The 25,652-nt window shown below is 51.2% G+C and overlaps 3 protein-coding genes across 11 annotated transcripts in view; all 3 read left to right on the top strand.

The window, feature by feature from the left end:
- Sypl2 (synaptophysin-like 2) overlaps nt 1-11,013 on the top strand; it is a 16,580-nt gene extending 5,567 nt beyond the window's left edge. Inside the window, exons 3-7 of one of the 2 annotated variants that reach the window (XM_006501094.4) lie at nt 2,258-2,382; nt 3,634-3,835; nt 4,655-4,846; nt 6,741-6,883; nt 10,504-11,013. In XM_006501094.4, coding sequence (XP_006501157.1) covers nt 2,258-2,382; nt 3,634-3,835; nt 4,655-4,846; nt 6,741-6,883; nt 10,504-10,642 — 801 coding nt within the window. In that variant the 3' untranslated portion in view covers nt 10,643-11,013. Of the gene's footprint in view, nt 1-2,257; nt 2,383-3,633; nt 3,836-4,654; nt 4,847-6,740; nt 9,158-10,503 lie in introns of those variants that run through there. The other variant, NM_008596.1, reaches the window with a different exon arrangement.
- Nucleotides 10,846-19,201, top strand: Atxn7l2 (ataxin 7-like 2). Of its 4 annotated transcripts, none has more exons than NM_175183.5 (12): nt 10,896-11,078; nt 12,328-12,506; nt 12,918-12,983; nt 13,356-13,460; nt 13,819-14,029; nt 14,314-14,600; nt 15,115-15,197; nt 15,538-15,791; nt 16,509-16,707; nt 16,801-16,922; nt 17,380-18,175; nt 19,050-19,195. In NM_175183.5, exons 3-12 carry the CDS (start codon nt 12,965-12,967, stop codon nt 19,062-19,064), a joined length of 2,091 nt encoding a protein of 696 aa, NP_780392.1. In that variant the 5' UTR covers nt 10,896-11,078; nt 12,328-12,506; nt 12,918-12,964; the 3' UTR covers nt 19,065-19,195. The 4 variants fall into 4 exon arrangements, with proteins under 4 accessions (XP_006502200.1, NP_780392.1, NP_001276474.1 ...); XM_006502136.1 differs by having other exon boundaries at nt 10,989-11,078; nt 12,328-12,479; nt 19,050-19,201; XM_006502137.3 differs by lacking the exon at nt 12,328-12,506 and having other exon boundaries at nt 10,846-11,078; nt 14,410-14,600; nt 19,050-19,201.
- Nucleotides 19,197-25,652, top strand: Cyb561d1 (cytochrome b-561 domain containing 1). 5 transcript variants are annotated; one of them, XM_006502126.2, is made up of 3 exons: nt 19,197-19,284; nt 21,261-21,298; nt 21,708-25,652. In XM_006502126.2, exons 1-3 carry the CDS (start codon nt 19,281-19,283, stop codon nt 22,209-22,211), a joined length of 546 nt encoding a protein of 181 aa, XP_006502189.1. In that variant the 5' UTR covers nt 19,197-19,280; the 3' UTR covers nt 22,212-25,652. The 5 variants fall into 5 exon arrangements, with proteins under 5 accessions (XP_006502189.1, XP_006502190.1, XP_006502191.1 ...); XM_006502128.3 differs by lacking the exon at nt 19,197-19,284 and adding an exon at nt 19,298-20,796 and having other exon boundaries at nt 21,153-21,298; NM_028061.1 differs by lacking the exon at nt 19,197-19,284 and adding an exon at nt 20,589-20,663.

Genomic DNA, 25,652 nt, shown 5'->3' with positions numbered 1-25,652 from the left:
TGCCCAGGGTAGAAGAGGTTCCATATTGCCCCGAGTTAGGAATCTTTCCATGCACTTTTATACTCACCGACCAACAGCCAGTGAATAAAAACACGCCAATCCAACTGTGCTGCCTTTCCTCGAATGGGACACCCTCAAGCCAAGAGGAATAAAGTCTTCTGGGGGAATTGGAGACCCACAGAGTAAAAGAAGAGACAGTCCCTCAGAGGAACAGCTAGTAGAGGGTCACTGCTCTGTGTGAGAGACCAGCTTTAGGTATGTTAAGGGTGATGACCCAGAGGCTTCTAGTGATGTCTCTCTGACACTGTCAGGAAGGTGGGCCAACTGTCCTCTACTGCAGCTTTCAGAGTTTAGTTTGGATGTGGAGGTTATGTAGCCATTGCAGGCAAATCACACTGTCTTCTTTCCTGGGTATCTTTACCTCCATAGATAATTATCACTCATTTGGAACAAATCTACTGAAAATAGGGGCACATATGACCTTTAGAGAGCAGTCAATGGCTCCAGCACGGAGTTCTGCCAGGCCAGGCCATGCAAGGCAGGGCGGTAGCACTGGATATCACCCAGGGGCAGAACACAGCTGTTGCTAAACCCAGCCAAGAGCATGCTCTGCTGATACCATTAACTTCAGAGGGTGGAAGAATTCCAAAGCTGGACACAGCCTTTAAATTACTCTCAAGTCCTTCATTTTACAAATGAAGAAACTAGGACTCAGAGCCAAATTACCTAGCGAATAAGTTACAGGGCCAAGACTGGGACCAGGGTTTCTTGATTCCTAATCTAGATCTCTTTTCACTCCAATCAGCAGTAGAAAAATAATGTACAATGCTATTCCTGCCTGGATGCAAGTCTGGAGTAGAGATTACTGTCTTCTTGCTTAATGTCCAAAACACTGACTGAGCCACAGATTAACAGATAGAAACAAACAATTAGCAGAGTATTTAATAAGAATACTTGTGTCATGACAAAGGTAAGTGCATAGAAAACGGGCTGTGGGGCTGGAGAGGTGGCTCAGCAGTTCAAAGCACTGACTGCTTTTCTAAAGGTCCTGAGTTCAGTTCCCAGCAACCACATGGTGGCTCACAACCATCTGTAGTGGGAGCCCATGCCCTCTTCTGGTGTGTCTGAAGACAGCCACAGTGTACTCATATACATAAAATAAATAATACTTACCAAAAAAAAAAAAGAAGAAGAAGAAAGGAAAGAAAGCAGGCTGGATGGAGAACATGGTAGAGCAGGAGAATGCAGCTTCTTACTTTCGGTTCTAATTAATGTGTGTTCCCCAGGAAAGAAACGTGAGAGGCATAAGATGGAGACTTTTCAGATCACTCAAAACAGAGGTGTAGTCAGCTATGATGCAAGATGGAAATGAAAAACAATTCAAGTGTTCTGACACACCCCTGCTCCCTACCATTGGGAAAGGACAGCAGTAGCAGATTACAAAGAGGAGCAGGCAGCAGTAGGAGAGAGTAGAGCTGATAAGCCAAGTGGAGGGTACTTTTCTCTGAGCTTGAGCCAGGCCTGTCAACATCTACCCAGCCAGCACTGTTTCTAAAGGGAAGAAAAGTCAAGCTGGCAGTACCATGAGATGGCTCAGTATCCCGGCTCCATGGCTCCGGTGAGGCAGGAAACTTGCAAGTTAGCAATAAGGTAAGGGCAAGAATCTATGACTGCTCAAGGAGGAATGAAAATGAAATTAAATGAACAATGTCCCATGTACACCTGATCTGGCTTGATAAAAGGGAATCTATTGGCCAGGTGTGATGGCACATGCGTTTAATCCTAGCACTCAGGAGGCAGAGGCAGGCAAATCTCTGAGTTCAAGGCCAGCCTAGGCTACCCAGAGAAATTCTGTCTTGGAGAAAAAAAAAGTGTCTATTTCTGATCTCTCATTTGAAGAAAAAAAAATAAGTATAGCTTTGAAACAGACATTTCCATAGCCAGAATTATAGAGGTTTTATATTAGCCATTATCTTAAGAGGCCATGTGTGCTTAATAGAGAGATCTGAAAACCCTTTTTCCCCTCTGAGGATGTACTCAGAGTCTACCTCCTTCACTTGGCTACTTGGTCCAATGCTTTGTTCAGAGAACACAATCTCTGCAGTTGAAAGAAGAATGGCAGCGAGGGTCCCTACCGGGAAGAACTCAATAAAAGGAATTGTTACTCTGTGTCCACTGTGTACCTGCATCCCCTGGAGTCAAAGGGTGGTTCTTTGAGAGACCTTCAGATTCTCAAAGGGGCTTCACTTTCTCTCAGCTCTTTGCTATTTTCGCCTTCGGGTCCTGCGGCTCTTACAGCGGGGAGACGGGAGCCTTGGTTCTCTGCAACAACGAAGCCAAGGACGTGAGCTCCATCATTGTTTTGTTCGGCTATCCCTTCAGGTGAGTCGGGATTGGTTCTGACCCAGTGCCCTTCTTTTATTACATTAGCAGGGCTTTCTCCCGCCTCTGCTCCTACCAACCTCTCATTTGTTTCTACTCAGAGGACACACAATCTAAAGACCATTTATTGTGTGCTGGTCTAGATTAAAATAAAACAAGACCTGGGTCATTCTGTCCATTAGCCATTTTTCAGACACTCTGACCAGAGTGAAACATGGTTATATCATTGTCATGGTGGTCCAGTCCAAACTCAAGCAATGGCAGCTCACCACAGCTTAGACAGAGGGAAGCCAGTCATTGGGAGGAAGGGTGGAAGGGGTCTGGGCCAGTTGGGCAGCTCTGCACATTCCTCTGTGCATATCTGACCCTCTGCATATTCCTCTGTGCATATCTGACCCTCTGCATATTCCTCTGTGCATATCTGACCCTCTGCACATTCCTCTGTGCATATCTGACCCTCCGCATATTCCTCTGTGCCTTGAAGGAAGCTTATTAGAGTTTAGTTACTAAACAAGAGACATAGGATGCTCACATGATAACACCCAAACGTAAGGAGGTACACCTTGACCAGGATGTAGAAGAGGGAGGTTTGCCCTGTCCAGGAAGTAGAAGAGAATACTAATCTCTCAATGTCTGAAACTCTGGTTGGGGAGGAGAAATGACTGTTCAGAAAAGGATGGAGGCAGAACACATCTTTTCAGAGTGTCTGAAACCACTTCACTGTCCAACTTAGATTAAGTATCTCTTGTTCACAACAAGCTGTATTTTTTCACTTTATTTTGTCCAATGTGCCCACATCAGGGAGGCCTAAATCAAGTCTGTGAACGGGTAACTTAAACCTTAATTTGGCCACTGCTTAATATGGGTCTGTGTGTTCCTAAGGGCAGACGGAATCTGATTTGTCTAGTGGCTTAGCTACCAGAAATGGCTGGACTGCATATATGTTACGACTTAAAGATCTGGAGTGGCCGCTGAGGGGAACATGGGGTTCGGATGCAATCTTGGAAGAGGACTGTGGTCTAGTGGTTAAAGCACTTACCCAACATGTGTGAGACCCCAAGTTCAATCCCCAGTACTGCCAGAAACAAATGAGCAGAATCTTGAAGTATCACCTCTCTTAACTGCAAGATTTCCTCAGGAGTTCCTATCTACATGACTCCTTTCCCAGGGTGAGCCCCGGACAGGAGCCCCTATTGGGCAGAGTAGGAGAGGCTAGCCCTATCTCAGCATGGTTTTCATTGCCATCTTTAGGTTGTACCAGGTCCAGTATGAGATGCCTCTCTGTGATCAGGACTCCACCTCCAAAACCATGAACCTCATGGGAGACTTCTCTGCCCCCGCCGAGTTCTTTGTGACCCTTGGCATCTTTTCCTTCTTCTACACAATGGCTGCCCTGGTCATCTACCTGCGCTTCCACAAACTCTACACAGAGAACAAACGCTTCCCGTTGGTGGTGAGTGAGCCATGGCCCAGAGGGATAGGGCCAATAAATGTCAGAGATGGAGGGGCGATCAAAAGTAATAGTTTCCCTGAGTCCTGATGCCTATGTGTGGGATAGAAGGACCTCTCAGTGGTTTGTTTGCAGTCAGAGGAAGAAAAGTAGTATCTTTATAAAGCAGGCTCTAGAGCTGACCTAACAGGTTTAAATCCCAGCACTTGCTCTCAGTAACCATGTGACATTAGACAAGTTACTCAGCCTCTCTGCCTTAATTTTCTTGGCTATAAAATAAAGATGAAGTAATAAATACTTGTGTTCCTGTTTTAGGAGGATAGAATGAGTTTGCATGTACAGTACCTAACATGCAGTTATTCTCTGAGCGCTATCTATTATTAGTATCGTTTCATTTACTTCCTCTGTATTCTAGGCATTCAAGGTGGGAAGTGTACTTTAGAAATCTCAATTCTCTCCTGAATGTGTCCTTTTCATTCCTTACAGTTTGAACGATGGTGATTAAACGGGAGTTGGGAGGAGAGAGTAAGGAGTTTGTGTAACTTGGGTTGCAAGGAGGGAAGGTTCCCAGCAGATTGATAATGTGACAGGCAACTCATTGCCTGACCTTAATTCTTTGGGAAGGAATATGGTAGTCTGGGTGGCAGCATTCCTTTGGTGGCACTGAGCAGAGTCCTCAGGTAGGATGGGAGTTAGGTATCGGTAGGATGAGAAGAGACATCTTACTCAGGACCTCGGGATTCTTGTGTGAATCGGAGGAAGGAAAGATAATCAATGATCACTGGGCCCCTCTGAACATCTTCCTCCTTCTGCTCCTCCTAGGATTTCTGTGTGACTGTCTCTTTCACCTTCTTTTGGCTGGTTGCTGCCGCTGCCTGGGGCAAGGGCTTGACTGACGTCAAAGGGGCCACCCGGCCATCCAGCCTGACTGCAGCCATGTCTGTGTGCCATGGAGAGGAGGCAGTGTGCAGCGCCGGGGCCACACCCTCTATGGGGCTGGCTAACCTCTCTGTGGTGAGATTTGTGACCATCGGAGGGGTCTGGGAATGGTACACTAGCCCAGCTGTCCAGCTAGCTAACTCGTTCTGAGAGGAACAGGGAAGGTGTCACCAGAGACAAGATGTTCTGCACCTAGACTAGTAACCCCTGCATCTCGTGGTGACCTGAGAAGATATTTTGGATGAAACAAATCTGAGTCACTCCTTCACCATCTTTCCTTTCCACGTTTAGGGGCCCTGGTGGCTACCCTTTCCTGTCTGTTCAACTACGTGTCACATGGGAGCATGCGTAGAAGGGGTTCATGGCTGTGGCTGGGCTCATAGCTGTGAGTGGATTAGTATGAGAGAGACACTGTCCCTTGTCGTTTAACCTTCTCTACTGGAATGGTTTGGCAGGCAGTCCAAGCTTTAGTCATCCAGTTGTAGCGTTGAGCTACATCTATATAAGTTTGTAAATTAACATAGCATTAAACTTCTCAAATGTCCCATCATCTCAGCCATCCCGGAACAACTTAGAAAATGTCACAGGCCTCCCAATGGCCCGCAATTGAAATGCCTAATGGCTAGTACACCAATGAGCCTTCTGGAACCCTGCAGAGGGGCTTTTTTCTTATATATATATGCATATGTTTGTGTATATGTTAGCTGTCTTCAGACACACCAGAAGAGGGCATCTGATCCCATTACAGATAGCTGTGAGCCACTATGTGGTTCCTGGGAACTGAACTCAGGACCTCTGGAAGAGCAGTCAGTGCTCTTAACTGCTGAGCCATCTCTCCAGCTCCTCCAATCTTTAATTATGAAAAATTTCATATATATCCAGAAAAGCTGAAAAACATTTACAGGAAAGGCCCACATAGTCACTTTCTAAAGTACAACCATTCAACACACTTGCTTTATATCTATTTATCTATCTTTCCTCGTCTATTGTTTTTACTTGATTTTTGAGAGACAGGTTCTTTGTATATTACCCAAGTTGTCTTTGAACTCACTATAGAATCCAAGCTGCCTTTGAATTCACAATTCTCTTTTTTTAAATTTATGTATTTTATTTATATAAGTACACCATACACTGTAGCTGTCTTCAAATCCTATTACAGATGGTTGTGAGCCACCATGTGGTTGCTGGGAATTGAACTCAGGACCTCTGGAAGAACAGTCAATGCCCTTAACTGCTGAGCCATCTCTCCAGCCCCAAATTCACGGTTATTTTGCCTCAGCCTTCTGTGTACTGGGATTACTGATTTGTGCCACTACACTCAGGTTTTCTGTTCAATTTGAGTTGTGAGACCCAGACTAGTCTTGAGTTCAGTTTTCCTTCCTTAATCTCCTAAGTCCTACAATACACAGGTGTAAGCCACCATACCTAGTTCATTGATCCCATTATTATTATTATGGATTATTATTATTATCAAAGGCATGTGCCACAACACCCTTCTTTCTATATTGTCAGTTTTTCAAAATATTTTAATAGAGTTGGTGTGGCACACATCTGTAATACCAACAGCCTGTCTGACAGAGGCAGAAGGGTTAAGGGTCCTAGAACAGGCTAGGTGCACAGAGAAAACAAAAGAATAATAACAAAAACAATAGATGTTTGAATAAAGCCTTTGATTAGTCTTTAGCCCTAGGGGAGTACCTTGGACAGCTCCAGCCACGCTCACCTCAGGAAGGCAAGCATGTGTTCCTTGATTTACTTAGCATTCCCGGGGCCAGATTCGAGTAGTGACCAAGCTACACTGTGAATGAGTCCTCTGGACAGAGTTTAGACACTTTCGCTAGAAAATCTGTTAGTAGACAGTGGCTTTGAGCCCTGTCTCTATACCAAGTTCTCTGTGCTTCTCCTCCTCCCGTTTCTCATGTAGCACTTTCCTGACTATTCTCACAGACTCTCCTGATTTCTTTTGTAGCTCTTTGGCTTTATCAACTTCTTCCTGTGGGCTGGAAACTGTTGGTTTGTGTTCAAAGAGACCCCGTGGCACGGACAAGGCCAGGACCAGGGCCAGGGCCCCAGCCAGGAGAGTGCAGCGGAGCAGGGGGCAGTGGAGAAGCAGTAAGCAGCCTTCATCTGCCTACTCCCCAACTGGACGGCACCTTGTCAGCTCCTCCAGCTTCTACAGGACCTCCTCCTCTTCCTCTTCCTCCTGCTCCTCCTCTCCCTCCTCCTCCAACTCCCTTCCCCCATCATTCTGGACTTTGAGATTTGAGAGAATGGATGGGTGGGCATCAGCTGTTGGTAACCTGGGCAGACCTCCACTGGCTTCCTATCCCTCATCCTGCTGGGGCAGCAAACGGCAGGATCTCAGTGCTTCTTGTCTGCTGCCTGGACTGAAGCATCTTACTTGGGGAAGCTGACTGGCAACCTTGCCCTGAGTTCTGTGTGGAGGGCCCACCAGTGATTTTGTGGCATCCCTCAATAACTGGCATCTAATCTGTATCCTATCTCTAGCCCTCCCAGAGCCCAGTGTGCTCCCACCATGTGTGAAGCAGGGAGACCCATTATCCTATCAGAGGTCCCTCTAAGGGTCCACATGAGACCCGGACCCAATGGGAGCAGAGAGAGTTGCAAGTACATTGCAGCACCAAGGAAGAAAGTGAGGAAAGTTGCTGGCAGAATAAGTTTTCTGTTCCCTCAGCCCTTCCTTTCCCTCAGCTGGAACACTTTCGGTAGCACCCTATACACCACTTACTCATGAAACCCCTTACTCCCTTCTCCTTCTCGGCCTTGGTTTTGTGGGCTTTGGGAGGGCCTGAAGGACCATCGTGACATGAGATGCCCAGGAGTCCCGGGACAAGGATACATGGGCCCACCTGTCCCTTACCGTCTGTTCATTTTCTCAAGCCAGCACCTTTTCTAGTTCTTTCAAACCTTTCTGTCCCATCTTTACAAAGAGGGTTATCTGTCCTTGTCTCTCGCCTCCATGCAGTAGCCAGGCCCCATCCTTCCCCAGTCCTGGGCAGCCCGATGCTATTGGTGCTTCTTCATTTCGGGACCCAGATCCATATTTGTCTTTGGTGTGTCTCCTCTCCCTGATTCCTCCTGTCATCCCTCTTTGGGCCCGAAGGCCAGAGGGTACCAACTGGGCAAATGCCATCTGCCTTTTACCCAGATCAAAACCCCTTGATCTACCCTGGCAGTAGGGTTGCTTAGGGAAAGATGATAAAGAAGGAAGAAACCAGCCGTTTCCCAATTTAGTGGCAATTGTCCCACTTAGCACCCCAAAGATGAATGTACCTTGTGCCAACCTGTCCTCATGACATGATCGACCCTCTCCAACCCCCTTGCCTTCCTCAATGCTACCCACATCAAGATGTATTTCTTGGGGGCCCAGGGCTCAGAATCCTTAACTTTGGGCTGTTCATTTCTTCTTTGGGTTACAATTCCCCCACCCTTCAGAGGAAGTAGGATATTTACACACTTTCAGATGCTCCCGAGCCATTCAGTAAAATAATTTGGAATTTTTGTTTTCTGCTTAAGATTTTAGGGAAAAGATTTAAGGAGGGGAAAATTTGATGAGGGTGAGAATGATCCTAAATCTGAAACTCTCTATCCTAAGTTGTCCCCATGGTTACTTAAGGACAAGGGAGACAGTTTTGCCTCCAGCTCCAGAGGTACAAAGAACAAAAGAGTGACCATTTTTCTTCAAACAAGTCCCTGTGGGGATCTGGGAGCAGCTTCGACTCAAACTGTGTTTGGATTCTGCGTCTATATTTATAATTTATTTGAACTGTGACGGATAAAGTGTTCTCATTTGGGGCCCAAGTTAGCAACTGGCCCATCAACTACTTTAGAGTAGGAGTTATCCACTCCCACCGAGCATTCGTACTCCAGGGCTCGCTCTAGGGTTGAAAAGGCTCTTCCTGGCAAGAGTCTGGCTATGGCCAAGAGAGTCTTGATTTAGGCTATGGTCTTTCCATGGCCGCCGGAAGAGGAAAGACCAGTTCACCTCATTACCTCCAGGGGGCTGGGCAGCAGTAAGTGCCAAGGGCAGCTCTGTCCTCATGAGACTCGTGTCCTCTCCAACCAGGGCTGGCACCACCACTTTGCCTAGTCAGGCCTGAAGCGGGAGAGGTGTCTGGTTTCTCTAGCTATTGCAGGAGGCCAACAAGCAGGGAACTTGCCCTTTGCCCTGGTAGACTTTACCATGTGGAGACGCCTATCCAGGACCTTTCTTAGACATGAGTCCCCTTCAACATCCTGACCATGGGCCTCCTATTTCTGGGATTGCAGATCGAGGATGTGGGGAGAATGTTGCATGTTGTTCTGTGGTGCTTGTTACTACACATTTGAATAAACAGTGCTGCGAACATTTGCCAAGAAGAAGCCAAGACCAGAGGACTTCTGGGGATTTTTTTCCCCTTCTCCTTTTCCCTCGCTCTATGTTCTTGGACAAATTTCAGCATTTCTACCAAGACACTCCTCTCCTTGCAACTCTGAACCCCAGGCAACAGAGTCTGCTGGCTAGGCAATTGCTTCTGGCAAGCCCCAGTCTAGTGACATCGACTCTTTTGGCGGCACCCAATTACTCCAAAGAAACCAAGACTCATTAGCAAACTTGGACCAAACTCAAAAGGCAAAAGACAGTGGCTTCCACAATGCTGCCTCCGTTTGCTCTCCTACCATCTGTGACCCAAAGGACAAATCGAGGGCCATATGCTTCCCTCTTCTCACTGTAGTGTTCACGCTGCACAAACTCACACCTATCCATCTCCTCAGACAGTCACATGTCACATTTACATTCTCTAGAAAAATGTACTTGGGCACAGTTTTACATTTAGTCTCATCAGGTTTCTGGGCCTCTTAGGGACCACCTCTGGGTGGGTCTTAGGTTTAGAACTTCTGCCCTCAGATGTTATTCTTTATGTAGTTAAACTGCTCTTATATGGGAGGCAGAAAGTCACAGACCTTGACTTAATTGCTCCCAAACTTGGCTTCATTTTAGGCAAAGGGATGCAATATGGCGTGATGGGTGAGGTAGTCAAAGAAAAAGAGGATTAATATTTAATTTCCAATGAGAATGGGGACGGAGATGAAGGTAGATTTTTGTCTCTTCTGTGAGGGTGGGAAGAAATATTATCAGCTGAGAAGGTGGGTGATTAAGGTACTTTCTGGACCTTAGCAGAAAAAAAGAAAGAAAGAAAGAAAGAAAGAAAGAAAGAAAGAAAGAAAGAAAGAAAAGAAAAGATAGATATGAGAAACCTCCCTATGCCAAGGCTTCAATAGCAGCTTTTCCAGCGGTGAAAAGATTCACTAGAAAAAGAAGCCAAAATGATGAATGGAGTCAGGGTCCAGCCAGGATTTGGGAAGAGGCGGTGCAGGTTATCGATTGTAGTTCCCAGGAGGAGAGAGACGATCAGCAGAGACACTGCAAACACCAGCAGCCTTGGGGCTACCCTAGTTCTGGGGCTGGTTCTGGATCGGCGATAGCCTTCTGTCATACTGACAGGTGATCTTAGCAAGCTCAGCCAGGTCCTCCCAAACCTAAGACACAGTACTCCAAACCTCCGTTCTGCATCAAGGCAGCGTGCGTTTCCCATAGAGGAACAGCACAGGAGCTGTGGCCCTCCCCCACCCCAAGCCCTGTGTCCTTCAGCACGTCCTGCACACTCCCTCCCCTTGCCCTTCTGATTCACTGCGCCCACCTCCTTGCACCTACCCTATTCGATCTACAGGGGTGCAGAGGCGCTTCGTGGCCGCCAGCCCAGGAAGGGGCGCCAGCCAGCTGGCGGATGCACGGCTTTAGAAGAGTATCTTGGGCAGAAAGAGGTTTGGGGCTCGGGTATGCGCAGTAAGTTTGGGAGAGTGAACTAGTGGCACAAAGGACGTGTACGGAGGGGTTGAAAGAGGATATCCCGAGGCTTTGATCTCTCCTTCCCCGCGTGCGATTGTGCATTTCGGAAGGGATCCCTCGGCTAGCTCCGTAAGCATCGCCACCCCTCCGCAACTACACTTCCCAGAAAGCTGTGTTGAGAGTGAGGTAGTGGCAGGAGGCACGAGCTGCGCTTGCGCAGAGAGTGAACTGGCAAGGTAGGGGGAGAGGGAGGCGTGCCCCCGGTCGGAGGGTGGGGGGAGGGGGCCGCGCGGCGGCGGCGCCAGGGCGGGCGCGCGTCCGCGGCGGTGATGGCGGTGCGTGAACGCGCGGTGGCAGCAATGGCCGCTCTGGAGCGGCGAGTGCCGAGTCTCGATGACTTCGCGGGACAGAGCTGGAGCTCGTGGGTGGAGCGGGCCGACCTGCCTGCGGCAGACGGTGAGTACAGACACATTAGAATCCGGGGACCCCATCACTATCTCCCCTCCCCCCCAGGGCCCCCTCCAGCTGAGGGGAGCCGCCGACTAGAGCCGCCGTCCGGCTCCCCGGCCCCCCAAACAAAGGACCCGCCGGGTCCTAGTGCCCGCCTGCTCAGACACCTTCGCGCCTCCGGGTCCTAGCGCCGGCGTATCGCTCGCAGCCCACCCTGCCCACCTCTGTCTCTGCGGGTGTACAGTACCTGCCCCCCACTTTACTTGCCTTTATCTTTCTTCTCGTGAGCCGTCCTCCAGCTTTTTTCGGTTCTGCACCTGCTCCGGCTCTACCCATCTGCAACAGTCCTCTCCACGTGTTTCCCACGCACCCCACTTCTGTGCCCCCCTCCCCACCCACTTGATTCTTCGCCTTTTGCCCCGCACCTTAGCTTCTTTCAACGTCTCCCTGTCTGCTCAGTTTTCCCGAACCCCCGCCCCCTCTGCTTTAGTTCATCCATCCTCCATCCATCCATCCATCCATCCTCCCGACCTCCCTCTATCAGTCCATCCATACATGACTCCAAGCCTCCATCCTTTCCTGGGCCTCTTGTCCTGCCCCTTGGCTCTCTTCCTTGACCCCTATTTTCTGTAGGCCCTTGAGTGTCTTTGGTGAGCAGGCCTGCAGCCCCTTCTGATCTTTGTCTCCTGGGCCCCAGGGAGCACCTGGCCTCGTGGCCTTTCGGGGTGACAACAAGCATCACACCCCTGAAGAAGTTTGCAAGTGAGAAGAGGTGGAGGAGGAGATCTCATGGAGCGGTCTCTAATGCCACTTGTTCTCTTTTGAGACCTCTGACTTACAGCTCTGTTCTGTCATTCCCCACACTTGAATTTAAGGGACTTAAAAGAGTGGGAGCTGCCCCTTATCTTTTGCATGCCTAACCCACTACCACTTACATCTGGGTATTATGATTGCCAATAATCTTCTCATCCTAGAAAGGGGCCACTCTGTTAGTGAGCATTAGAGAGTCATCCTAGATGGGCATACAGGCCACCCTTGGACTGCCCCCATGCTGAGTGGGCTAAGATGGGGCCCTCGCTGGGTCTAGGTGCACTGAGAACTGGAAATGGACTCAGATTTGGTGACTCAGAATTGATCCCCCCACCCCCACCCCAAGGGACAGGGAGGGGGCTTAGAGGAGGGGGGCGAGGAGTGAGGTAGGGGGATGGGGAAAGAGCTGCTTTGCACAGCTAAGATGTTTTTGTCATTAACCCAGAAACTGAGGTACAAGGGCAACCCCTGGACAAAGCCCCCCTAAGAAGGGGAGGGGCTTGCGTAGCTGATCAAGGAGACTTTGAAGATGCCAAAGGGTCCAAAGACAACAGTTTTTCTACTCTATGGCCATCCTATCAGTGCAGGACCTGAGAAGCTGAGTGTAACTTTGATGATACTATGGTAACTTGGGTGGAGCAAAATGAGTTTATGGGGGTGGGGATCTGGGAGGGCATTTGTCTGGGATGCCACAGAGTAGAAGAAAGGACCCATGCGAGCAGTCTCAAAAGGGACCTGTAGAAAAATTTTAGAACCATTTCCCTTTTAAATGGGGGAAGCAAGGCCCAGAAAAGAGACATTTACCCATAGTGGCCCATCTAGTCAGCCGTGGAACTAACTCTGTACTGTACCCGGGAGTGAAGGGTCACTGTGATCCTTAATGGGGTCATCATAGGCATTTGTGAGTGACCCGTGGAAAGTGTCTTCAGGAATTCTGAGTGCTTGTCTGGGAATGTGGGCTTCATACCATTGGGCTGCAGGCCCTGCTGGGTTCTGGGACTCGGGTGGGCATCCTCAACTGTGCTTCTCCTCCAGGGGCTGAACTAGAGGAGAACAGCAAAAACACGAAGAAACTTGACGCCATGACCCTCATTAAAGAAGGTGGGAGTCCTGCACAGAGGCTGGGTGTCGGGAACGTGGACCAAGCTTTCCCTCTCCCACTGGAGGAAGGAGCTTGAAGCAGCAGCGGGACTGCTGGGGGAAGAAACCTCCTTTTGATAAGTCTGAGTCAGTCAGTTGTCCTGGCCCCTGGGACCTGCTGGTGGTGATCCTAATCACGTGTGGTTGGTGCCCACATACAGGAAAGCCCATACACTTTGGGTCTGGTCAGATGGACTGGGGAGGCTGGGAGCGTCCAGCAGAACTATCAGTTGGAAGGCTGAGCGTCTTCTAAGTGGTGGCGTTGAGAGTGTTCCTTGAGCTAGGGAAATCCGGAGAATTTGACCCGAGTGATAAAGGGTTCTGTCGTTGCAGACATGTCCATCTTCGGGCACTGCCCTGCCCATGATGACTTCTATTTGGTTGTATGTAACCACTGCAGCCAGGTGGTGAAGCCCCAAGCCTTCCAGAAGCATTGCGGTGAGGGGCACCCTAGGGAGGCGATAAGGGGGCGGGCGGGTGGGTGGGATGGTGGAACATGGACCTCTTAGGACATTGTCAGTCTGGAGGTCATATGGGCTAAAGGAAGATGGTGCTGGGGACAGCTTGAGTGTTGGAGGTGTCGGGATTATTGTTGGAACAAGCTTCTAGCATCAAGTGAAGTTAAGAGGCTCAAGAAGCGTGGTCTAGAATTTTGACTCTTGAAAGGCTCAATCTTAAATGGGAAGGAGAGACACTCACAACCCAAGCGCTAGGGATTGGCGGGCTGGTTAGGAGAGGGGGAAGGAGGCACTCAATACCGCTCACCTCAGTTACTCTCTCCACCTCCTGGTGACAGAAAGAAGACATGGGCCCCTCAGCAAGCTTTATGCCCGGGCCCCACCCCCACCTCCAGCCCCTGCCAGCTCTCAAAAATGCCATGTAGTGAATGGGCAGGGCCCAGCTTGTAGAGCCCCAGGTTCCACCAAAACCTCCTCCAGGGAGAAGGGCCAGGGGTCCCGGAGCCGTGGCCATCAGCCTCCTGAGAAGACCCAGAAGGACAGCCTCTGGTAAGAAGAAGCTGGAAACCCCTAAAAGTAGCCCTGACCCTGACCCAAGAAAGGGTTGACACTTAGCCCTGCTTGCAGGATACTGCTCACAGCCAAGAAATAGCTAACCCCATCTGCAGCTCCTTCCCATATATTCCAGGGAACATGGGCTCCCCCTTTTTTTCCACGCCTCTCTTGGAGTTCACCCAAGCTCCAGAGCTAGGGAGGAGATGGCTCTGGGCTAGAGTCCAGACCCCAGTCCCAGCCTCCCCACCTCCCAGCCCATACCCTCTCTCCACGTGTAGCCTTTTCGTGCCTGTGGTGAATCTGGAGAAGATATCCAGTCTCCCGAAACCTGATGCACATGGAGTCAGGGTGGCCCCACCCTCTGCTCTCCTCAGTCAGCCAGGAGGCCTCCCCAAGGACTCCCCTGGAAAAGTCCCCACGGCCCCCTCTCCTAAAGAACCTCCTGGCAGAGAGAACATCGAGCTTGTCCCCGGTGAGGGCTCCAGTCACCGCGCCGAAGGCAGCCCCCCGGAGAAGGAGGCCAGTGGAGCCAGGCTTCCTCCTAAAACCCACCGAAAGATGGCTCGTGAGTAGTTATGGACGTGGGACTCAGAAAGGCGGAGTGGAGACCTCACTGGGCTTCTCTGTTCTTGGGTCAGGAAGGAGTGAACCTGTCCAGGTCTGACCATTACCGCTTGGAGGGTGTGGCAGCCCCATTACCTCCTGTCCTGCTTGTTCCCAGAAAGCCTTGCTGGTCCAGGTCTCTGAGGTAGTCTGAGAGAACACGAGGCTAAGCCAGCAGAGTCACTCATACCTGCCTTGACCATTCTCTCCTTCCCCACATCCTACAGCTGTTTTTCCTGACATCTAAGATGTAGGTAGCTGCTTTTGCTTCTTGGTACCGACTGCCCTGCTTTGGGCTTCCAGTCTTCCAAGAGTACCTGGGCCAGGCATAGGGCTGAGTTGGTTTAAACCCAAGGGTGAGGCTCTCCTGCCTTAGTCCTACTGCTTCCTGGGCCCTTGGCAGGAAGAGGCCAGATTCTTCCTTGGCTCCTCCCCCAAATGGACTTGCGATTCATTGGAACCTCTTTCCCCCACAGGGAAGGAGTTCGACCTCAACAGGCAGTGCGGGGTCATAAATCCAGAGACCAAGAAGATCTGTACACGCCTATTGACTTGCAAGGTAACCCCATCTCTCTGCATGATGATGGGAGGCAGGTTTAGCACAGACAAGGAACCTTGGAAAGGAGAGTCCAGAAGTTACCGTAAACGCGGTTGAAGGGATGGAGCTAGGCCTCTACCAGGGAAGGAGAGAAGAGGCTGCGTATAGTGGGCACAGGGTAGAAGCAGTAGGCAGGGAGTACCTTCCAGATCCCTTACCCAGAGGAGAGTTTTCGTCTCCTGAGAGTAAAATGAACAGACAAACGCCCCTCACCCACAGCACACTCTGTGTGTGTCAAAGAAGACCGATCCCTTTTCCTCCTGCTCAGATCACACCTCTGTACTGCTCTGCTGTGTTCTAGATCCACTCAGTGCACCAGCGCAGGGAGGTCCCAGGCAGGGCCAAGGACTTTGATGTGCTAGTGGCCGAACTGAAGGCCAGCTCCCGAAAAGGAGAGTCTCCCAAGGAGAAGAGCCCAGCACACAAAGAGCCAGCTCTGGAGCGCCCATCCCAGGAGCCTCCCACTGCAGTCCAGGGTGTGGCAGCGGTAGCTGCCCCCAACACCACCTTCTCTTCTCTGTCTAAGCAGACCTATCCGTACTGTGCACTCCCCAGGTATGTACAGAATCTTAAGTCCACCTAACAAGGGGATATTCAGCCCCTAAGGTACCAGGAAGTCTTGGAGACAGGCCCAAGGAATGTCCTGACGATGGACTCACTTGCCCTAAGCACCCAAGCACGCTGCGGCACTGCAGCCCCCGTGAGGTGTGCCAGACCACAGCACCCAGGGTGTGAACGTCTTTCTCGCTCCTCCATGGATTAGCGCTTATCATCAGAGAGCTAAACGGGCCAGGGTCCTGGGTGAAGCAGTGTCACTGTGCAGTCATCCACTGGTCCCTTTGTGTGCAGAGGCTGCCCTGGGCTGTGGGAAAGCCTGCTCATGTGCACTTCCTCAGGGGGTAGATGTGAAACACAGGCGCAGCTCCCAGGCAGGCTCCCAGGAGTATGTGACGAAGAGAGTTGACTAGGCTGACCAGCGCTGGGGGTAGTTAAGCCGGGAAGGTTTTTCTGGAGGAAGCAAATCTGAAGCAGATTTTCTCCTTAAAAAGACAAGGCCTAGGAAGGGGCTAAAGAGAGAATCTCTTGGAGGCTGTGGCCCTTGGTTCTGCCTCTCACTCTGTGAGCTATATAGTACTTTCCTGTCTTTTCACCCTCCCCCCTCATCTGAGTCCCCAGAAGGGTGTGTCTGCCCTGGCTGTTTGAGAGAGCTCGGACACCCTCCCTCTACTCCGAATCACTCACATCATCCTTCCATCTCCCTTGGCCCTTCAGGTCCCATGCCTCCTCTGAGAGTGAGGTGGATGACGAAGGTCCCTGTGGTGGTGATGGGGATCCAGGCCTATTCCCCTTCCCTCTGCCCCGGGGTGGGGCCCAGGCCTCCAGTGAGGAGAGTGAGGAGGAGGGGATATCTGATGACCTCCACCTTTCCCCTGACTGCCATTACGCAACTCGGCCCCCCAGGCCACAGGCGGTAAGGGGGCAGGACAGGGAGCTGGGGTGGAGGGTGGCTAAGTCTTGTATCTCAGGCCCTCCCAACCACGTTCGTCCTTTCTTCTGCCTCCAGTTTTGCACATTTGGAAGCCGGCTGGTGAGCCCAGGATGCTATGTGTTTAGCCGCCGGCTGGACCGGTTTTGCTCAGCACTCAGCTCCATGCTGGAACGGCATCTCAGCTCACACATGTGGAAGTGAGTTTCATGTTCTCAGAACTTTCTTCCTCGGGCTCAAGTGTACTTGGGCTTCAGAAACCCCAGTCTGGTATACCATGGCTGATTGCTAAAAACCCAAATGGGGTGTGGCATGAAGGGGTGAGACTCAGTAGCCTGGAGGAGGGCATGAGTGGGTGATCTGGGTGAATCTAGATACTTGCCCATCACTTCCAGTACCTGTTAGGCAATGTAGGACAGGGAGGGCCCAAACTGAGATAAAAAATCAGGTAGTTAATGTGTCTACAGGTAGCTCTGTCTTGTTCTGATACAATGACCATTCCTCCTCTTGTGCCTTCCTCCGCTTAGTTCCATTGTCTCCCAGCAGGGGGCAGCAGTCTGGGGCTTTGCTGGCCATTTGAAGGTGCAGAGACTAGTGTATATTAGGGCAGCCCTGGTGTTTGCTCAGTATCACAGTGGGCCTTTCTCTTTGCTACAGGAAAATCCCACCAGCAGCCGAGCCTCCATCCCATCTTGTCAGTCCATCTTTATCTGATCCCTTGAGTCCATCCCCTATGGGCAGCTGTCCCCGACTTCCAGGTCCAGCCCCCCGACCTGCCTGTCCAGCCTCCATACCCCCCGTCAAGGACAGCCTTGTCCCTAGCTATCCTGCAGGCTCCCCCAGTGTAGCAGCTGCCTGCAGCCAGGCAGAGTGCATGGGCGGTAGCCAGGCTATTACCTCACCGCTGCCTGCCAACACTCCATCTCCGTCCTTCAGCAAGCTGCCACCTTCCAAGGCCAGCAAGTCATCCAAAGGCAAGGAGGGGGTGGAGATGGAGGCCCCTTCTCGAAAGCGGAAGTTATCCCCTGGCCCCACCACCTTCAAACGGACCTGCATCCTGGAGCCTGCTGGAAAGGGCAAACCCTCTAGCTGTCGGGGTCTCTCAACCAAGACTAAAACAGCCCTGAACTTGGGGCTTAATGGAACAGTGGGGCCACGAGTGAAACGGGCCGGTCCCCTGGACTGTCGGGGTTCCCCTCATCCATCCCCCATACCCGTCAAGGCTTCTCAGCTAGAAAACCGAGGAGTGGCCGGACACCCAGCTAAGGTCCTGCCAACCACCTGCCTCTCCGAGGAGGAGGTAGCCAAGAAGCGGAAAAACCTGGCCACTTACTGCCGGCCAGTCAAGGCCAAGCACTGTCAGGCTGGTGTCCCTCCTGATGGGACCTGCTCTGTGCGTCGCAAGAAGCCAGGTCCAGCCCTGCCCTTTGAGGAGAAGTGCTCTACACTGAAGGTACCAATCCAGCTTCCTGAAGACCATGGGCAGAGAGGGGTTGGGAGGGCTGAGGCTGGGGAGCACAGTAGGTACACGACATGGAGAAGGTGCTAAGGATGCTAAGGGGGGAAGAAAGGGGGAATTGAGAGAGCTCCTGGGCTACCTACTTTGGGGAGAGGTTGGTCAGTTCTTTCCAGGGTGACCCCAGCTCTTTCCTGAGGGACCTTTCCTATGCCCAGTCTTTTCCTTTGGGCCTAGGACATGCTGTCTCCTATCTTTGCTTTAATGAAAGGACCACTTCTTTTTGAACTGGCTGTGACCCTCCCTCGAGGACTTGGAGCTACTTTTCCTTACGGGGAAAGGCCCCAGCATGCAGAGTAGCTGGGTGGGTGGGCTGCTCTAGTTCTCTGGTTCTCCCACTGGCATTAGGACATTGAAAAGCAAGTCCACAACTTCAGGCCCACCAAGTCATTTCAGATTGCAGCAGGTTCTCCAGGTTCTGGCAAAGCTTGCAGCTAGGTTTATTTACCTTTCCTGTTGAAGCCTGCTTTGCTTTGACCCTGTGACCTCTCTAAGGAGGGACTTCTGGGAGGCTAGGCAGGGTAATATTCTTCTGGGTTAGGCATGGCTCAAGTGCTGCCAGCTCTCCTGGCACCTGTAAGGGAAACCTGATAGTAACTGACAGGCCTGCTTGTGTGTGTACAGGTGTGTGCATGTGTGTTCTCCAGCTTCATTACCCAGTCCTCTGTTAGGCTGCCATTCCTTTTCCCTTACTCGGTTGTATTTATTAGGCCAGCTGAAGGAATCCAAGGGTTAGCCCAGATGTTCAATGGGAAGGATAACAGGTAGGCCCCTAGCCTGACCCTGTCTCTTACCTCTTGTCTCCCTGCAGTCAAAAGCTCATTAACGAGAAAGTGCCTGCCCACTGCAACGGAGCCGCCAGCACCTCCTCCCCTCCAGATCTGGGCCCCAGGCTGCTGCCGCTTTTTATAACTTTATATTATTTTTTTTAAGAAAAAAAAAAAACTCTTTAAAATACCTCAAGACTGTCTCCCTGTTCTGTTGCTGCTAAGAAAATATAAAAACCAGAAACATAGAAAAGGATGGAAACTGATGTAGCCAAATGAGTGAGTGTCCTTACTCTCCGCAGCTCCAACCCGAGAGGCTGGGATGACAGGCAGTGTACACCCCAGCACACACACACTGCACACAGAAACCTGGAGCTGGCATCCCTGGGAATCTTCTCAGAGAGGATGATAAGGCATATGACGCTGAGTGAGCAGGCACCCCAGAGGCTTAAGAGCGACAACTATGGTTCCACTGGGAAAGAACTGAGAGGGAAGGGGTCTCACACCTGACGCCATCCTTGGGTTTTTGTCCTGAGGGTTTGTGGGAGTTAGCTTATGGCCCCTTTCTGGTTTTCTAGCTACTCTGGGCTTCCATCCCTCTACAAATGGCTGTTCTTGCCCTTCCCATGTCTTAAAACCAGCCTTAGTTCCTCAGCCATGCAGAGGTTGAGCTTGGCGATCACTGCTCTAGAAGTGCTGGACAGCTTTTTTTTTTTTTTTTTTTTTAATTATGGTGTCTGTGTGTGGGTATGCGCATGTGATGCCTGCGGAGGCGAGACGTGTGGGATCCCCCTGTAGCTAGTTACAGTCAGCTGTGAGCCCCCTGAGCAAGAGGAATATGCACTCTTAACCACAGAGCCATTTCCCTACCCACTGGACAGCTCATTCTGGTCTCTTCTGTGAGTTTGCCCTGAACGGAGTAAAGCTTCTCCCATATAGAACTCTTTAGGTTGGGTCATACCTTTTTGGAGGTAATAGTGTAGCAGAACTTGGGGTTGTGGAAAGCTCTGGTTCTACTGTGGCGGCAGCAAAGGCTGAAAGTGCCCCATGGATCTGGAATATTTTGAGGGGGCAGCGTGGGAGGGAGGGGATGGGGAGCAACTACGCCTGTAAGCAGGGATGATGAGATTGCTTCTTTTGGTTTTCATACCTGAAGTCATCAGATTAGATCACTAGGTTTTGGCTTTTCATTTATGTTAATACAGGGAGAAATCTTGTCTCTTGAACAAGCCAGAAATGTCTGAGAAGTAAGCAGTCCAGGGAATCCAGTACTTCTAGAAAGCTGCTCAGAACACTGGTTTCATGCTCTTGGGTCAGCGAATCAAGTGTGTGATTTGGGATTTCGCTGGTATCAGTTGCTACCGATGTAATTTTCGCAGACCTCTTGAGATACCCTTATAGACACAAAGATAGAATGAAGGTGGGTTGGGAGCTCGATTAGGTCAGTGGAGGTTTCCGGGAGCCGCCCTTTGGGGCCGAGGCGCTTCCCCCCCACTCTACAGAGGGCGCTGTGGGCACCTCCGCCACACGGCCCCGCAGCTTCCCCGGGGAGGAGCCTCTCCTGTAGCCGCCGCCGCCTCCGCGATAGCAAACCCGGAAGAAGCCTCTGGTAGCTGGATTGTGCCGGCCGGCCTGGCACTGCTATGCATTCCATGGAGGTAGGTCTGGTTCCCGCTCCAGCGAGGGAGCCGAGACTGACCCGCTGGCTGCGGAGAGGCAGTGGGATCTTGGCGCACCTGATAGCTTTGGGCTTCACCATCTTTCTGACTGTGCTGTCCCGGCCCGGAACCAGTGAGTGTGCGAGGCGAGGTGGGGCGGGGCCAAAGAAGGGGCGGAGCCTAGGCGCTGGAGGGGCCGCTTTGGGCGCACTGGGAGACTGGAAACCTGGACCCTCAGCTGAGGAGGGGCGGGTCCGGGAGTGGTTGTAAAAGCGTAGTAGGCGGGTTCCCGGAAGTCCAGGGAGGGTGGGGCTTGAAAAGACAGAACTGATACTTCCTTAGGAGGCCCTACATGGAAAAGCGTTAGAGGGTCCTGGGCAGGCTAAGGTACTCTAGGGACTGGGCTGCAGCAAGTGCAATCCCCAGGCCAAGGGGGTGTAAGGGCCCCTTGACTCCTCCCTTTGTGGTGAGCTCCTGATTCTTGTTTAGGTTTAAGATGATATGCTGACCTTGTGGCCCGGTCTTTGTCATTTACAAACCACGGGACAGTATCAGTGAAGCCCAGCCGTCAGCCTATTCTCTTTGATTCTTACTTAGGTCTTTTCTCCTGGCACCCTGTGTTCATGGCCTTGGCGGTGAGTTCGGATATTCTTAGATTAACTCTTGGGGAGACATTCAGTTTTTCAGCCTAAGGGTCAGAGAGATGGGTTTAAAGAGGGCTTCATCTTTCCCTAAAACCTATAGGATTGGGGAAAGTGGAGTAAAGTGTCAGGTGGCTGAGAAGGTCAGGGAAAGGGGGAACAGAAGATATTTCTCCTCTAGTGCCTAAAAGGAAGACGCAAGAAGGATGTTTATCAAGGCTTTGTCCTCAGAACTCAGTAGAAAGTTCTCAGTAGAATGTTTGCTGTTCTGTGGTCCAGAAAGGATGTGTGTGAGGCTGCAAGTCCTTAGCTTCCCCGTGTCCTTCTGAATGTGTGAGAAGACCTCCTTTTCCTTGCGCTCCATGTAGACTAGAGGCTCACTGGCCTTTCCTTATGATTACAGTTCTGTCTCTGCATGGCTGAAGCTATTCTACTCTTCTCACCTGAGCACTCCCTGTTCTTCTTCTGCTCTCGAAAAACCCGGATTCGACTCCACTGGGCAGGGCAGACCATGGCCATCCTCTGTGCTGTCCTAGGCTTGGGCTTCATCATTTCCAGCAAGATCCGAAGTGAGATGTCCCATTTGGTGTCCTGGCACAGCTGGATAGGAGCCTTGACACTGTTGGCCACTGGAGGACAGGCACTGTGTGGGCTCTGCCTCCTCTGTCCACGAGCAGCCCGGGTCTCAAGGGTGGCTCGCCTCAAGCTCTACCATCTGACGTGTGGCCTGGTTGTCTACCTGATGGCTACAGTAACGGTGCTCTTGGGCATGTACTCAGTGTGGTTCCAGGCCCAGATCAAAGGTACAGCCTGGTACCTGTGCCTGGGACTACCATTGTACCCAGCCCTGGTGATCATGCACCAGATCTCCAGCTCCTACTTGCCAAGGAAGAAGGTGGAGATATGAACGCCTCCAAACTCTGAATCTAGGTGGGAGTCTTGCCTTGGATTTCAACAGTTCCTTGGTGATCTTCACAGGACCCACTTCAGAAGTAGATGAATTTTTGCACTTCATGGCTGAGCCACAATGTGCAGAAACCCTAGCTGCTACTGTTGAGGCATGATACAGTGGGCTCAAAGGGGGAGATGCCCTACTGGGTACAAGTGGAAGGTTTGGGAGAACCTGAAACCTCACTCTTGGTGGGAGACAGAAGTATTAGGTGGTGGTAATGGTGATGGTGATGGTGATGGTGGTGATTTCTTGTGTGCCTGATGAAGAGTTCTCCTAGGTTATGAATGACAGCCACAGATGCTGGGATCCCTATTGAGAAGGCAGTGCTATCGAGAGCCCGTAACCTCTCAGGCAGTGCTGTACAATCAACCTTAGACAAGTTCCATATCTTAGGACCTCAGTTTCTGACATCTGAAGGTCCCTTATCTTTAACATTGGTGTCTGACAGATTGATGTTGCCGATACCCTCTTAGCTCTGGACCATGTGGGCAGCTCAGGATGTAATTCTCTCATCCATTTTCCCTCTACTCCCCTAGAAGGACCCTTCAGAAATTATGTCAACTTGGTTCCTGAACCAAGAAACAAGGGCCACGCACGAACTGTGGAAAGAAGGGACCCAGGGGAGGTCTCCTGGACAATAAGGTAGTAAAGGCACTGAAGTCACTTTAAAGTTCTTCAGAGGAACTGAAGGCAGTAGCCTTACCAAGCCCTTGCCTCCTGGGCTCCTTAGCTGAGCTAAGGACTTCCTTCAGGCTACCTCTGGGTATGCTCCTGCCATTCATTCTCAGGGCAGAGTGGTCCTGGGCATCTTACTTGGCATGTTGCTCCATGGAACTATTCTTAAGCTTTTAGAACAAAATAAAAACCAAGGAGTAGGCCCCTCTTGACCTAAGGAAGACTCTCTCCCTGTTGCCCGTCTTTCCTTGTCGTTTCCTAAGCTTTCCTTAGTTGCTGTCTCCGGCCAGCTGGGCCTAAGAGTAGGATGATGTTGATAACTGTGTTCTTCCCTGCCGATGTACCTCCTTGATCTGAGTTCCCTAGCGCATCCTTGGTTGTGAGGGTTACATGTCAGATTAGTAAGCTGTGGTGTAGGTCAGTCTAGGAGATGGGCTCTCTATAGATCCTAATAAAGACTGAAGACTGCTGAACCAGGGAAGGTATCCACGCAGCTTTCTACCTCGGAGATAGAGCCAATCAAACACTCTGGGAGGGAGGCCTGCAGTATAGGGGCTGGAGCACCAGTTCCAGAGACAAGGTGTCTGCTTGCCTATCTCAGATCCTCTTCTCCCAGTGGCTCAGAAGCAAGGCAGGTGGGATTCAGTAGAGGAATGGGGACTAGGGGGCAGAAGTATTCTCAGTGGACCTCACCGGGCTTTCCTCAGGGATCTAGCATGACTCTCTAAATACAGCTTGATGAACAGAGGTCCCTGCAGTGCAGAGGGGAACTAACTGTTCTTGGCTTTTCCAAAGCCCTCTCTCCGGCTCAAGCCATCCAGTGTGCTGTGAACGTGGAGGGGATGGTTACCCGGCCACGTGAAAGAGACCCTCTTACTAGGGTCACTTTGATAAAGGGCGCCCATCTCCTTTCCTCATTAAGGCCAGTGCTGGGGGCTCCCTAGGGTGGGCCAGGTAAGGTTCAGCAGCTTGTTCTCAGAGCACAGAGGCGATGCCAGAAAGCCTGAGCCTGCCTGAGGTGTTGCCTCCTCCCAGGTGGTGCGGGGGCTGGTGGGCGGGCGGGCAGGCGTGCTGACAGCCGGCAGTTTGCGTGGGCTGTGCCATCTGATGTCTATTCGCAGCCCCGGGAGGAAGGGGAGTCATTTATATTCTGCAGGAAGAAAGGACCCAGCTGTCGCTTCCTCTGACCAGTGGGCCTGGAGGGCATCGGTGCAGAGCACAGAGGAAGAGTACAGGTAGTGGTGGTCTCCTGCTTAGGGATCTGACCGTAGTGTAGGGGGCAGGGCACCAGGAGGAGCCCTTCTTCCTGTTAGGCCAGATTGGGGCGGGGCTTTCTTCCCTCCCGTCTTTCCATCCTAGGGCAGCAGCTGGACAGCCATTAGTCCTCAGTGCCAGGGTGCGCTTCCTCCAGCTGGGATCTGTGGCTGCCGGCTGCGGATGCCTCCTGGCTGAATGCTCCCTCTTCCCCACACCTGCCCCCTTTTGTAGCTTCTAATGTCTGAATACTACCTGGGCTTCTCAGTAGCAAGGAAGGGGCCTTAGCAGGAACACAAATGGCTGTCCTTTGGCCATGTTCCTTGACTAGGGAAAGCTAGTAGTAGTCAGCCTGTTTTGCTTTTTTCAAGGGGACACTCAGGATGTTCAAGATTTTTTTAAAAATTGCCAATCATTTGCACAAATTTCCATATCATGCTAAGTTCTGATTCCATATTTGATGGTGTTCCAAGCTTGACTATATTCAGACTCAACCTTGAGGGCATTAGAAAGATAGTTTTATATCAACCCCAAGTGGGCACACTATCTGTGGAGTCCTCTCAGGAGCCCCTTTGTCCCTCCTATTGGGGTTGGGGTGGCAGTGAACAAATGACAGGAGCTCTGCATCTGAGAACTCTTGCTTCCCTCTGGCTGACGCCCCATCCACAATAGGCTGCTATCAGTTGCCAGCCTATTCTTGCTTTGCCCTTCAAAGCAGGCCACCCTCAGCCCATGACACTGCCCTGCCCCATCTCTCAGTGTCCCCACCTTTTCCACTCCCATGCATGGCTGCTGTGGGTCTTGTTTTTTAAACCTCGCTGTGGGAGATCCAGGCATCCTCCCTGAGCCAGCTGGCTGCTGTGCCAAGGCCTGTTCAGAGTTAATAATAATCATTAGTTGAATGGTGCTGGGGCCTTTCAGCTCCAGATCTCTAAGCACTTGCAGGCTGAGTCAGCCAGTCACCTTCCCCCTCTTCCTGGGCTTTGGAGTGTAACAGCATGGGAAGACACTGTGGGAGAGAAGGGGATCGGGATTCTTGCTGCCTGGCTATACCAGAGGCTTTTCTCCTCTGAGAGGAAGCAGTCAGGCCAAGATACACAGAGAATACAGTGTGCTCAGCTGAGATGGCCGTGGCCGTGGTAGCTGATAACCCCAAGCCTCTAGCGCTCCTGTGTACTTGCCTTGGCTTCTGGGGGCACCCCACCCAAATGCCCTTAAGCAAGTCTTGAGAGCAAGAAAGTGTCTGAGTTTGTACCCCCGCAATGCCCTGGTCTGTGGCTGGAACAAAGATCCTGTGTGTCCTGAACTGGAAGGTGTATCAGCCTGGCAAAGCTACTTTATGAGTGGCTCGGCTCCGAACACTGGGTGGCACAGGCCAACTATTTGCTTCTTATCTTACCTCACAGGGATGTTGTGAGGATTCCTCAAGAGAACAAGGCTCAAAGCATTAAACAAATGGAAAACAGA

Source organism: Mus musculus, chromosome 3 (assembly GCF_000001635.26).
Source record: "Mus musculus strain C57BL/6J chromosome 3, GRCm38.p6 C57BL/6J".
NCBI classification, from domain to species: domain Eukaryota; kingdom Metazoa; phylum Chordata; class Mammalia; order Rodentia; family Muridae; genus Mus; species Mus musculus.
Note: the sequence above shows the minus strand (reverse complement) of the source record. Positions and strands in the feature narration are given on the sequence as shown.